Consider the following 13,359-nt stretch of genomic DNA (forward strand, 5'->3'; position numbering starts at 1 on the left):
CACATGTTTAAATTCAAAGAGGTAGAGGATGTATGCAGGAGATTGATATATTTATTTACAAACCAAGCTTATGAGCGAAAATTAGATTAATCATAATAATATAATTGTTTTAGTTTTAAATTTCACTTGTTGATAGAGAAAGACAAACTTTTTGGGAAAAAAAATATTTGGAGAATCTTCTTCGAATGTTTATGTTTTCTTTTATTTTTTTTATAATTATATTGAGTTAGGTTTAAATTTCACTTGTTGATAGAGAGAGGCCAACATTTTTGGAAAAAAATATTTGGAGAAGCTTCTTCAAAGGCTAGATTTTATGTTTTCTTTTTCCTTTTATAATTATATGGAAAAGTGTAAAATAAAAAATGTATATCTTTAAATTACATTTTTGAATATTAAAATTATGCAGTGTCGAATAAAATTAATGGAGACAAAGTATGAGATAAAATCAATAATGGAGACAAAGTATGAGATAAAATCAAGAGGCTCTCCCAGTGAGTCAATCTTCACCCTGAGAATGCTTAAGCATTCATCACACTTCATTAAATCAAACTCTCGTACATATAAAATCATACATTAGTTGGGTGGTTTGAACCACTCCCTCAATAATAGGATCTCGAATAGAAATAGAGAATCTCAATCCTAAAGTACAACAACAAACAACCAAATACATTAATCTAGAAAAGACTAGGTTTCTCGATTAATCCAAGCGCTCCAGTGAAGCAATACTTCCATTATCAATCATGTCAGCATGATAATTTTTCCACCCACACAAAGTTCTATTTGATTCCGTGTGCTCCTTGTGAATTGCCCCATTAAAGTTCATTCTCATTTGTAAGAATATATAATATGATCTATTTTGTCCTCCATAGGTCACTTTGGAGCTTTGAGATGGAAAAGATGGAGAGGATGATTGGCTTACATAAGAATTATTAGTTCCATTGAAGGCACTTATGTTTCATCTCTATCTCTGTTGTGCTCTTAGTTCTATGTTTCCCTGGTTATCATCTAGTTCTTCAACAATATTTTCATGACTCAAGTAGATCCAACAATATCTTCATGACTCAAATATTTAAGCTTTTCCTCATAAACAACTTATAACTCTTCTATTGCAAAGCAAGGTCTTGTTGAACATATTGCAAGGTCATCAACAAAACCACATTGTTTATCTGAAAATTCTTCAAATTCAATAATACTACCCAAACCAAAAATATTTCCAAATAAACTCATAAAAAAATCTATATCAAAAACGTCTAAAACCATATAGACATATTGACAGCGACCCACTTATCTCACTCCAAATCCCTTTTCGAGACTCCACGCACATAAAAAAAAATCAATGTCAAAGACACATTGACAGCACCCCACTTATCTCACTCCGAATTCCTTTTCGAGACTCCACACAACTGATGCGACATCAATTTTGCTCAAATTAAAAAATGCCACACACCTCAAACAGTTGTCCTACAACTCCTCGCCTCCACGTTCATGCTAGCACACATACCCACTTTGTTTAGACGCAATGATGGAAGACAATAACACAAAATAAAACAGCTCGAACCTGACTGGTCACTACGTTACACATTGGATCTACACAAATTAGTGCTCCCCTTAAAACAAATGAGCTCCACCCTGACTGGTCACTACGTTACACGTTGAATCTACACAAATTGGTGCTCCCCTTAAAGCAAATGTGAGAGCCTCTTTTAAACAAACATTGAATATTGGATTTCAAATGGAATGCTCCAAATCAACCACCGTCGGCCTCTCTACTTTTTTGAAAAAAATAAAATGGTTTTGCTCCAACGAAGGCAACAAAACATCTCTCATCCCAGACGACGACCTCTGTGCATATTAACTAAGCGATCGCCATGAAATGAAACCCTTCTGAGTGCCGAGTAGAGCGCAACAAAACGAGGCAGGTTTGCAGTATCCAACGTATTCTCCTTTGGCCGAGCAATGCAGTACCCGAGTCAAATTTATTGCAACTCTCCACCTTTGCAGATTAGCTCTTCGCAGCAGACCACGCCACCACAACCATCCCACCAAATTAGCTGCACGGATTTTCTTCCTCTCCGTAGCTTCAGGGCTCGTTTAATGCAGCACCTCTAGTTCCTGCACTGTTCGGTAGATCAACTCACTTCACCAATACATGTTCACGTCGCTGGTATCTTCATAGTTGAACAGGCATATCTGCAGTCGCTTTACAGCCACAGGCCCGCTTTCGGCTTCTTGCTGCATATCGCTCTGACAGCTTCCTTTGATTGCTCCGGTAGCTTTTTTGGTATTGTTGGAAAAATCACTGCACTTCTATAGAATCTTTCTAGTTACTGGTTTGTAACGTTTACCAACACATGTGGGTCTGGGTATTGTTGGAAAAATCACCGCACCTCTATAGAATCTGTAATTTCCACCCGGGGATCCTAGTTACTGGTTTGTAACATTTACCAACACCTCTGGATTTTGGTGTAACAGCAATCACATGGTATGAGAGCTTGGACCCAGGTATTCCCCCGAGTTGCGTTTAAGGGGGCGTTGGAAAAATCACCGTAATTTCCACCATGGGGATCTTAATTACTGGTTTGTAACAGCAAACTTCCACAGGCATTAAGTGTAGAAGTGGATCAATAAAAAATAAGGTTGGCCAAATCTGTCAGACAATGGCTCTGCACAACGAGATCGAATCCGAATGGCAAAGAGGTGGAGGCAGATCAACTCTCGATCTTCAACACAATGGCTACACAAACCAGTTCTCTCAGAAAATGAATGCAGTCATAGAAGAACCTTCGTTTCTGCGCGGTGGCACCCAATAAACAGCCTTGACCTCTATGCAAATCGTGCACGCTGCCCTATTATTCCACGTTAACTCGAGTTTAGGCACCGTGGGCGTCATGCAAATACTCAGGTGCAAATTCACGCGACATGATCCAAATCGTGCACACTGCCCTATTATTCCACGTTAACTCGAGTTTGGGCACCGTGGGCGTCATGCAAATGCTCAGGTGCAAATTCACGCGACGTGGAATCACATGTTGGAAAAATAATTTTACGAGGGCAGAGGAACTTAGAAAATAATTTTACTCAGGATAGAGGAACTCAGAAATTGGTTGAGGCAAAGTAGGCCAGGTTAATTTTAATCGTGGAAAGGTAAATTTTAGGTTGCAGCGAGAATATTGCAATTACACAGGACTTAATTAAAATACAGAGTTCACTCACGGAAAAATAGAGTAAAATAAAAGTTGTGGAAATTTATTTGTGTAGGATTAAAACCATAACGCAACTGACCACATTTTATATTATATGTCAAAATATAAAGAAATTACTTTCCGGTGATAAATGGAGGTCGCAGCTCCAAGTGAAAAACACGATAAATTTACTGTGATTTATGCATTACTGGGTTGTGGAGTAAGCTTCTGTAAAACTCCGTAAAAATGGTTTTCACATGCCCACCAAAATTTCCTCCACGATTTTCTCTTCACTACCTCACAAACTCTCACTCCCTAACTTGCGGAACATGCCCAACATTACAAATGACTTTTACTTGCATATTTATCATATCATACGAATTTGACATTAATTACAAGACAAAGAAAATATTTAATACCCAACATGGGTGATTTTACATAGTAAATGATTTTTTGAACTTGTAGGTGTTGTGGAGGGTGGGTAAGAGTCCCAGAATGAATGTTTGCTCATATCTATATATTAAACTTCATTAAATTCTTTAACCTCTGTGATGTGTTGCAGAATGGTCCGCTCTAAACTTCTGTTATGACTTCTGTCATTCTGTTTGCAAACAAAATCGCAACTGTGTAGTGGTTGACTGGGCAAACATGATGGTTGTCAATGTGTTTAACCCGGTGGTTTGGATTATTATTTCAAATGCTCCCTCTTAATCACAATTGCTGCCATTGACAATTCCCAAACAATCTCTAAGATACACAAAATTTTTACGTGCCAATGGCTTTGTAAAAATATCAGCAAACTATTCCTATGACCTGCAGTGCCGCAACACAATTTCATCATTGTTAATCAACTTTCTAATAAAATGATATTTAGCATCAATATGCTTGGTCCTCTTGTGAAAGACTGAATTCTTTGACAATGCAGTTGAAGATGTGTTATCGCAGAAAATAGTTGTCACTCCCTCTTAGTTGCAGTGAATATCTCTCAACATCCGTCTCATCCAAACTGCCTAACATGATGGTGCTGTTATGGTGACATATTCTTCTTCTGTTGTTGACAGTGACACTATTCGCTACTTGTTGGATGCCCATGAAATGGCTCCAAAACCCAAATGAAAAACATATCCTGAATTGCTCTTTCTGTCATCGACACTTTTTGCCCAATCAGTGTCAATGTAGCTAACCAACCCAAAATCTTCTGTTGTGGTGTACAAAATGCCATATTGTTTTGTCCCATTGACATACCTTAGAATTCTTTTCGCTGCTTGCCAATGTGTCTCCTTGGGTGTCTCTATGAACCTTGACACTAAACTCACCGCATACATTATATCCAGCCTAATGGCGGTCAAATACATCAAGCTACCTATCATGCTCTTGTATAATGTCGAATTAACATTGCTACTACAATTTTCTTTGCTCAACTTCAACCCCGTGATAGTTGGAGTTGGTGTGAGCTTGATGTTCTGCATTTTAAACCTCTCCAAAATGTTTGCTACATACTTTGCTTAAGAGATAAAAATGTCATTTTTTGTTTTCTTTACTTTTATGCCAAAAAATATCTTAACAACCCCAAGTCAATCATTTCAAATTCATTCTTCATGAATTGTTTGAAATTAGCGATGATGAAATCATCACTACCTATCAAAATTAAATCATCTACATATAAGACAACAAGGAGAATCTTACCATCATTCTCTTTGATGTAGAGAGTAGGCTCATCGTTACATTTGTCGAAACCATTGTCCAACAAGTAGGCATCTATCCTGTTGTACCATGCATGCGGTGCTTGCTTCACCCCATAAAAAGCTTTCCTCAAATGATACACTTTGTATTCTTTGCCTTCTACCTCATAACCAGGCGGTTGTTCAACATACACTTCCTCTTTTAGCACTCCATTCAGGAACACTGACTTTACATCCATTTGTTACACTTTCCATTTATGTTGCGCGATAATCGCCACAATTGTATGCACCATCTCCATCCTTGCGACTTGTGTCAACGTCTCCTCATAGTCTCTTCCATGTCGCTACTTGTATCCTTTGAAAACTAGCCTTGCTTTGTGCCTTCAATCTTCCCATCGACATTTCTCTTGGTCTTATAGACCCACTTCACTCCAATGACTTCTTTTCCTTCTAGAAAGTTCATTAACTCCCATGTGTCGTTCCTTTCTATTGCTTCTATTTCTTCCTCCATTTCCGCAACCCATTTTTCATCTTTGACTCAATCTTAAAAGTGAATTGGGTCATCTACATGATAAAACAAAGAAAATAATGAATTCAGGCCAGTGTTGCTATCAACTTCATCTTGCTCATATATTTCATTCAAATTTCTGAATTTTGGTCTTCTTATGGTTGCTGAAGATGGGCTCGATATGTCAGTTGGTGTTGCGCTTTGCGACGTGCTTGGATAAGCACTTGTTTGACTGCATGATGTTGTCCTATTATTTGTTGATAGTGTTGTTTGATGCCTGTTTTGTTGCACTTCAATAGGAGTAGAGAGAGTCACTATTGAGGAATTGCTTGCTACTATTAATTCATTTGTCCTCATGTGGCATACATGCTTTCACATTGACTGTCATCTCTAAACTTCCATCCCATGCTTCCTGTTCTATGAACTGCACATCTCTGCTGTTTATGACCTTATTTGTTGATGGATTGTAGAGCTTGTATGTCTTGGATTCATCACTATATCCAAAAAATATACATTTCTCCCCCTTTTTGTCCAACTTCTTCCTCAACTCATCCGGGACATGTGCATATGCCACACAACCAAAGACTCTCATGTGAGTGACACTATGATTTCTTCCACTCCATGCCTCTTCAGGAACTATGTTCTAAATGCTTTTGGTTGGACATCTATTCAAGATATATGCTACACAAGTGACAGCTTTAGCCTAATAATCATTTGGCAAATGCTTTGCCTTCAACATACTCCTTTCCATTTCCATAATGGTTCTATTCTTCCTTTTCGCCGCACCATTTTGCTAAGGTGTATATCTTGTTGTAAATTGCTTGTGAATTCCATGCTCCTTACAAAATCGAAGGAAGTCATTTGAAATGTATTCATCCACCTCTATCAGTGCTGAGGACTTTGATGTTGTGTCCACTTTACTTCTCAACAAGAGCTTTGTATTAGCGAAAGCGCTCAAACACTTCATTTTTCTATTTTAGGAGATAGACTCATCTCTTCCTTGTGTAGTCATCTATGAATGTCAATACATAGTGGTTTCCACCAATTGATGGTGTATGCATTGGTCCACATAAATATGAGTGGACAATCTCCTAAGGTGCCTTTACCCTTACTGACTTTCCTGTTGGAAATGTCTCTCTATGTTGCTTGCCCAAGATACATCCTGCACATACACTATCTGGTTTTTCTATGAGTGGAAAACCTTTCACCATGCCTTTCCTATGCAACATATTCAAACCTCAAAAGTTGAGATGTCCAAACCTCAAACGCCATAACCAGTTTTCATGTTTGACCTCTTCTTGATAGTTCACTTGTGTGACAACTGTATTTTTTCTTCCATTCTCTCGTGAGTTCATTGATAGTTGTGCTTGTGCACCTTCTTCCTTCAAATTTGATCTTAATTTTAGGTGAAAAATTATATTGTTTGTCATTGGAACCCTTGCAATCAACTATTTTCTTGGAGGCCTGTCCAAAATTGTGCATACATCATTCTTGAAAAATACACTGTAGCTTTTTTGCACGAGTTGTCCAATGCTTATGAGGTTATGCTTCAAACCGGGGACAAAGTAAAAAATTTGAGATGTACTTCTTCTATCCCTTCTTTGTTAGGATATTAACTATTCCTTTTCCCATGACAGAGACTTTGCTATCAGTCCCTAATGTCACTTCAGATTTCACACTTTCATCTAGATTGGAAAACATTTCTATGTTCCCTGACATGTGGTTGCTACACCTTGAATCTAGATACCATATATCACTTTGTTTTTCTTGTGCTACATTACAAGCTAAAAACATGTTATCATGGTTCTGATTTTCTTTTGTGAAATTTACACTTGGCTTGTTACTAATGTCATATTGCTTCTTTCTACATTCATTTGCATAATGACCATACTTCTTATAGTAATGACATTGAACTTGAGATTTATCATACCTCTGACATTATGCTTGATTCTGGCTTGGGCCTTTACTTCGATTTTGATTGCTGCCCCTTCCACTTGAGCTTGAAGGGCTACTTCTTCCACCTCTGTGTGGGCTTCTTCCTCTTCCTCTAGCATATGATCTTCCTTTGCCTCGACCTTGACCAAAGGAAACTTGTGTCTTGAAGGCATTCTCCAATGAGGAGCTTGTTGCTCTATTCAGTCTATGTTCATGAGAAATCAGTGATGCATGAAGCTCATCCACTGAGAACTGTGAGAGATCCTTTGTCTCTTCTATGGCCACAACAATAGCATCAAACCTTGTTAGCAAACTTTTCAAAACTTTCTCAACTATTCTCCTTTCTTCAAGTGTCTCACCACGAGACTTGATTTGAGTAACCAACCCGATTACATGTGTAAAAAACGAGTCTTCATTCTCATACTCTTTCATACAAAGTGTTTCAAAATCTCTTCTCGACATTTGTAGTTTTGTTGTCTTGAGTTTTGCCATGCCTTGGTAGGCTGGCTAGAGGGTGTCCCATGCTTGCTTGGAATTTGTTGCTGTTGCAACCCTTGGGAAAATACTTTCATGAACTGCTTGGAAAATATAGAACATGGCTTTTGAATCCTTCTTCCTTTTGTCTCTTAAAAAATCTCTTTCTGCTTGAGATAAAGGCATTGTATGCTGGTGCATCTACTCACCAAATCCCAAATGTTTTGAGAAGAAAACAAGGCCTCCATTGCAATAGCCCAATAATCATAATTTTTTTCATTAAACTAAGGTATTTTAGGATTAGCCAAATTTGTGCTTGATGTTTCCATTTCTGAGTGTAGAAAAAAAAAATTCTACCTGCTAGTAAATTCGCTCCAAAGGAAAAAAACAATCTTCCCTCAAAACAAATTTTAATTACCAGTAAAAACATTTTTTTTTACACTAACAATTTTTAACCATGTTAGAAAAACAATTTTACGAAGGCACAGGAACTCAGAAAGTTGCGACAAAGTAGGTAAGGTCAACTTCAGTTGCAGAAAGGTAAATCTTAGGTTGCAACGAGGATATCCCAACCACACAGAGAGTTAATTAAAACACAGAGTTCACTCATGGCAAAACAGAGTAAAATAAATGTAACATTAAAATCATAACGCAACTGACCACACTTTATATTATATTTCAAAACATAAAGAAATTACATTTGCATGATAAATGGAGGCTGCAGCTCTAAGTGAAAAACACTTACTACTGGTTTTGGAGTAAACTTCTCTAAAACTCCACAAAAATGGTTTTCACACGCCCGAAACTTCCTCCACGATTTTTTCCTCACTACCTCAACTTGCCCAACATGCCCAACATTGCAAATGATTTTTACTTGAATATTTATCCTAACATATGAATTTGATATTAATTACATGACAGAGAAAATATTTAATACCCAACATGGGCGATTTTACATAGTAAATGATTTTCCGAACTTGTAGATATTGTGGAGTGTGGGCAACAATCCCAGAATGAATGTTTACCCATATCTATTTATTAAACTTCATGAAATGTTTTAACCTCTGTGAGGTGTTGCAGAATGGTCCACTCTGAACTTCCATTCTAACTTCTGTCATTCTGCCTGCAAACAAAATCGCAACCGTGTAGTGGTTCACTGGGCAGGCATGATGGTTGTGAGTGCATTTAAGCTGATAGTTGGGATTATTATTTCCAACATCACAAACCTCTCCATTGACTTTTGAGCCTTTTCAATAGACTCCACGCAAAACCTCCACCCAATGGAAAACACTCCCTTGACAAATAACACACAGTATCACATGCTTTGATACCTAGATAAAATTAAAGGAGACAGAATATGAGATAAAATCAAGAGACTTTTTAGATAAGTTAATTTTCTCTTGAAAAATGTTTAACCATTCAACGCACTTCATTCAATCAAAATCTCTTACATATAAAATCATATATTAATTCAGTAATTTAACCCACTTCCTAAATAATAAAATCTATAAGCTAAATAAAAAAATTCAATCTTAAAATACAACAACAAACAACCAAATACATTAATCCAGGAAAAAAATAAATTTCTCTATTAATCCAAATGTGTTAACCATTAAAATATTCAATGTGAAAATTTCCAAACCTCATCTAAAGTTATTATATTGAGAATTTCAAACAAGACCAATGTAAGTTATTCATCATAATATAATCAATATTATATGGTTTTTTTTTCAAATGACTATACAAAAAGGAAATGTAATTGTTCGCACATTTATTATTTTATATTAAATTATATTTTTAAAATATATTGTAGATTTAATCTAGGTTCGATTTATGATTAATAATATATTAAAAATTAAAAATTTTAATTTTAAAAAATTAAAATATAAATATAAAAATAAAAATAGTTTAGATTAATTATATATATATATGGGGTGTGAAATGGGGTATGTCATAAAAATAAATGGTAAATTTTAGAGAAACAACGATAAAAGACCGAAGGCTTAATTGGTGGAAAGAGGTCAGGGCAATCATTTTAAGAATTACAAAGAGGAAGAAAGAACCATAAGATAATTCAGAAATTGATACTAGAAAATAAGATGCTTTAAACCCAACAAAAGTAAATAAGGAAAAATAACATGTCATCAAAGATTCTTTGCACTTAGCGAAAGTAGAAAAGCAACAAACCCTCGTTGAAAATGGACCCCCTCAAAAAACCACAAGGAATAATGTTGGGCAAATTAGGCAGATGAAGAAGACTTCAAGAAGAGCAATGTGCACTTGTTGAAGAATGACCCGTGGAAATCTGCATAAAATACCGTTGGAGATAAGGAAAAAGTATTTATCTGATAAAAACAAAAATTCTAGCTAAATCAAAACAAAAATATTGCTTAATGCAATGTAAATGTGTTTGGATATTGGAGGTTTTACGGAAAAAAAGAAAGCTGGAAAAGAACTAAAATTTTTGTTGCATGGGGAACTTGCTTGAGGATTTGGATTGAGCCTCTATGCTCAATTTCAAACTTGCCAGACATATTGGAATATGTAAAGTTTTTGACCTTGTAATCTATATATTTTTTAATAATACAAATCTCTACCCGTTTCTTTTGAAAAAATAAAAAAAATTAAAAAGACATATATTACAATCCTAATAGATATTACAAATTTTCATATTCAACTGTAAAAAAAAAGATTAAATACATAAATTTACACAACCATATCATATACAATGTGATCTATATTTATATTATTTTTATGAGTAATCTCCTATAATTAATATATATATATATATATATATATATATATATATATAACTCTACCTTATAAACAAAATGGTGTGATACACTTTCAATCAATATGGTGAATTTTTTTAAACATAATAAATTTAGCAAAATAAAAAACCCTGAAACACTTGAATTGTATAATTAAACAACTTAAATTTAATTTTTAAAAATAATTAAAAAAATACTCTTAAAATACATTTTATTTATTAATTAAACTATAATGGTGTATAAATAATAAACATAATCATACCATTAAAAGAAAATGCATATACATATATAGTAATTTTCAAGAGTTTTGAAATGCACTTATCAAAGCAAGCAGCAAAATATAATTAAACAACATATATAAATAAATGTAATTTTCTCGCCTTTAAGAAATTCGACACCCAAGAGTTTGGAATTTCAATTCAGATGGAAAAAATATATCTTATAACCAGCTTTGAGGAACAACGGTTAGAAACAAATTGAATTTCATTCAATAAAACCAGTAATTGTCCAGATTGCATCTCTGCCTCTGAGAGTCCTCCCAGTGCCTTCATATAGAGAAAACGCTGCCATTTCGCTCCGGGCAAGTTGTCTGGCAATGACCTCGTGAGGTGGGATCATCATATCAATCTCTAAATTCCCACCTTCTTCATCATCACTGTTACCATCTTGAAGTTTCTCATGAGCTCTACCCCACCCAGTCTCCTCCCTCTTCTCCTCCCATACCATATCAGACCAGTCGGGGATATTGACAGGTGCAGAAGACTGATGACCTAATCTCGTCCTATTATTACTCTCTTCATGACATGATTCCATCTGGTGACCCTTTACTGATCTCCTGATATTGTTATACTTCCCTTCATTTCCCATCGATCTGCACAGTGCAACACCATTACAAACATTTTCCTCAAAACCAACATGCTCGGAGGTCTCTGCATCAATACTACCCCATATATCCTCCTCATTAAACTCTTGAAGCCCAAAGAGCTTGCATATGTGATAATTCACCATGGTTTTAATACTGCCCATCATCGAATTAATCCCATCCATGACCACTCAAGAACTTTCTGCGATGCTTCTTTATCAAAATACCAATGACCCCACTCCCTAAAATCTATATAGGGGCGCCCAAATTGAGCCAATTCTAGGCTCTCTGGCTTCACCCAGAGCTTTTTAAAAAATAATTCAATATCTGCAATAATCAAACTTGTTTTTCTTCAATAATCCTATGTTTTTTTTTTCTTCTTTTTGCTAAATTTTCCGCAATCAAAATCTACAACAATGTCTGCAACTTTGAAAACAAATCTCAGATATATATGAATTGCAGATTTCAAAATACTTCCAAGATCAAGCAAACCTGAACAAAAATCAATTTTCTGCATGCAAAAGAGAGCTCTTGTAGGAATGTTCCTCCCCGAACCCAAATATAAATCATTACTTCGTAGGATTCCTTCACAAAGCCAAATACCAATCAATACCTGGTGTGACTTTGGAGTAACGGAATTCAATTACTATTTGAATTTAGTTGATAGCGTGGAGTATGTTTTCTTGTTTCCCTACTTTTTATCGTTTGACGTTGCTTGGAACTAAGATTTTTATCATTTACTTCAACAAAAAGCTACTCTTATAAGAAAACAATCTCTTTTTTATAAATTTGAGAGGAATTATACACAGTAAACTTTTAACATAATTTAAATTCATGTTACCATAATAAATAATGATAGATAATTTAAATTTTTAGTTAAGTTTATATCATTTAAATATATATTAAAATAATGTTTTTAAATAATTTTTTTTTTTATTTTAAAATTTTGTAACCTATATTGTTTCTGAAAATAGTTCTCTGATTAATCACATTATTATTAATTGTTTGGTCTGAAAAGCATGAATCATTTAATGTAATTTATCCTTAATATAAAAATAAAAAACCCAATTTATCTATTGCTTTAAACAGTAGAAATATATTATGTATTAATATTTAATTAAAATATGATCGTTAAATTAAAATATTTAATATTTAATTATTTTATAATAACATATTAAAAATGATATTTTGTAATATATATTTTACGTTTTATGATTTCGTTTGAGTTATCTAAATTATATATTCTAGCATTATATAATAATTTTGTTTTATTCTAATTAATTGAATTTAGGTAGCTTATACCATACATTATCACAATAAACATTGACTTTGCTCCATTTTCATTAGATACGAGAAACCCGTTCAGTTGGAATGCTAAGAATTTGAGGTTTCGTGACTTGTTTTTATTCGACAAACGCTAACAGTTTGGAATTTACTTGTTCAAGTAAATGGAGATCTTGGAGAATGTTCCAATAATCTGAGAGTGAAATTTAACAAACTGTTATCGAGACGATGTGAGGTGCAGTTATTCCATTGAAATTGAGTACTGTACAATTTGATTGATGCCTAATTATCTTTACCTTATCAGAAAAACTACTTCAGCAGCATCAAACTTTTTCATTAGGGGAAGTTTGATGTATTTTTTGAAACTTTATTTGACATGATCTCGTTCCATACATGGTTTTGTATTAATAAACAATGCGATTGGAATTTCTTTTAAGGAAGGTGAAAAAGAGACAAATGAGGCTATATTGGAAAAAAAATGTGGCTCACTGGCATGTTACTATATTCAAGTGTATGGAATAGATTTATATAAAAAATCAAAAAATATATACAAGTGATGTGTAGTGGTTTTTTCCAAATGTGAAGGTCATAAAATGGAGGTAAATTGATGCAAATAGTGACCATTCAAGAGTATTGTAATAGTGGTAAGCAAGATAAAAGC

At 34.6% G+C, this 13,359-nt stretch overlaps 1 protein-coding gene across 1 annotated transcript; it reads right to left on the bottom strand.

Annotated features, from left to right (window-relative positions):
* Positions 1-11,003: 11,003 nt before the first annotated feature.
* LOC149226282 (uncharacterized) lies at positions 11,004-11,916 on the bottom strand. The gene has a single exon (XM_089375261.1). It carries the CDS (start codon positions 11,597-11,599, stop codon positions 11,036-11,038), a length of 564 nt encoding a protein of 187 aa, XP_089231387.1. The 5' UTR covers positions 11,600-11,916; the 3' UTR covers positions 11,004-11,035.
* Between the last annotated feature and the right edge of the window lie 1,443 nt (positions 11,917-13,359).

This window comes from Pinus tabuliformis, chromosome J (assembly GCF_031772625.1).
Source record: "Pinus tabuliformis cultivar Carrire ecotype Pingquan chromosome J, CPIR1, whole genome shotgun sequence".
Lineage (NCBI taxonomy): Eukaryota > Viridiplantae > Streptophyta > Pinopsida > Pinales > Pinaceae > Pinus > Pinus tabuliformis.

What these genes read in the sequence shown, in the direction of transcription:
- LOC149226282 (XM_089375261.1), bottom strand. Translation starts at nt 11,599, where the DNA reads ATGGATGGGATTAATTCGATGATGGGCAGTATTAAAACCATGGTGAAT.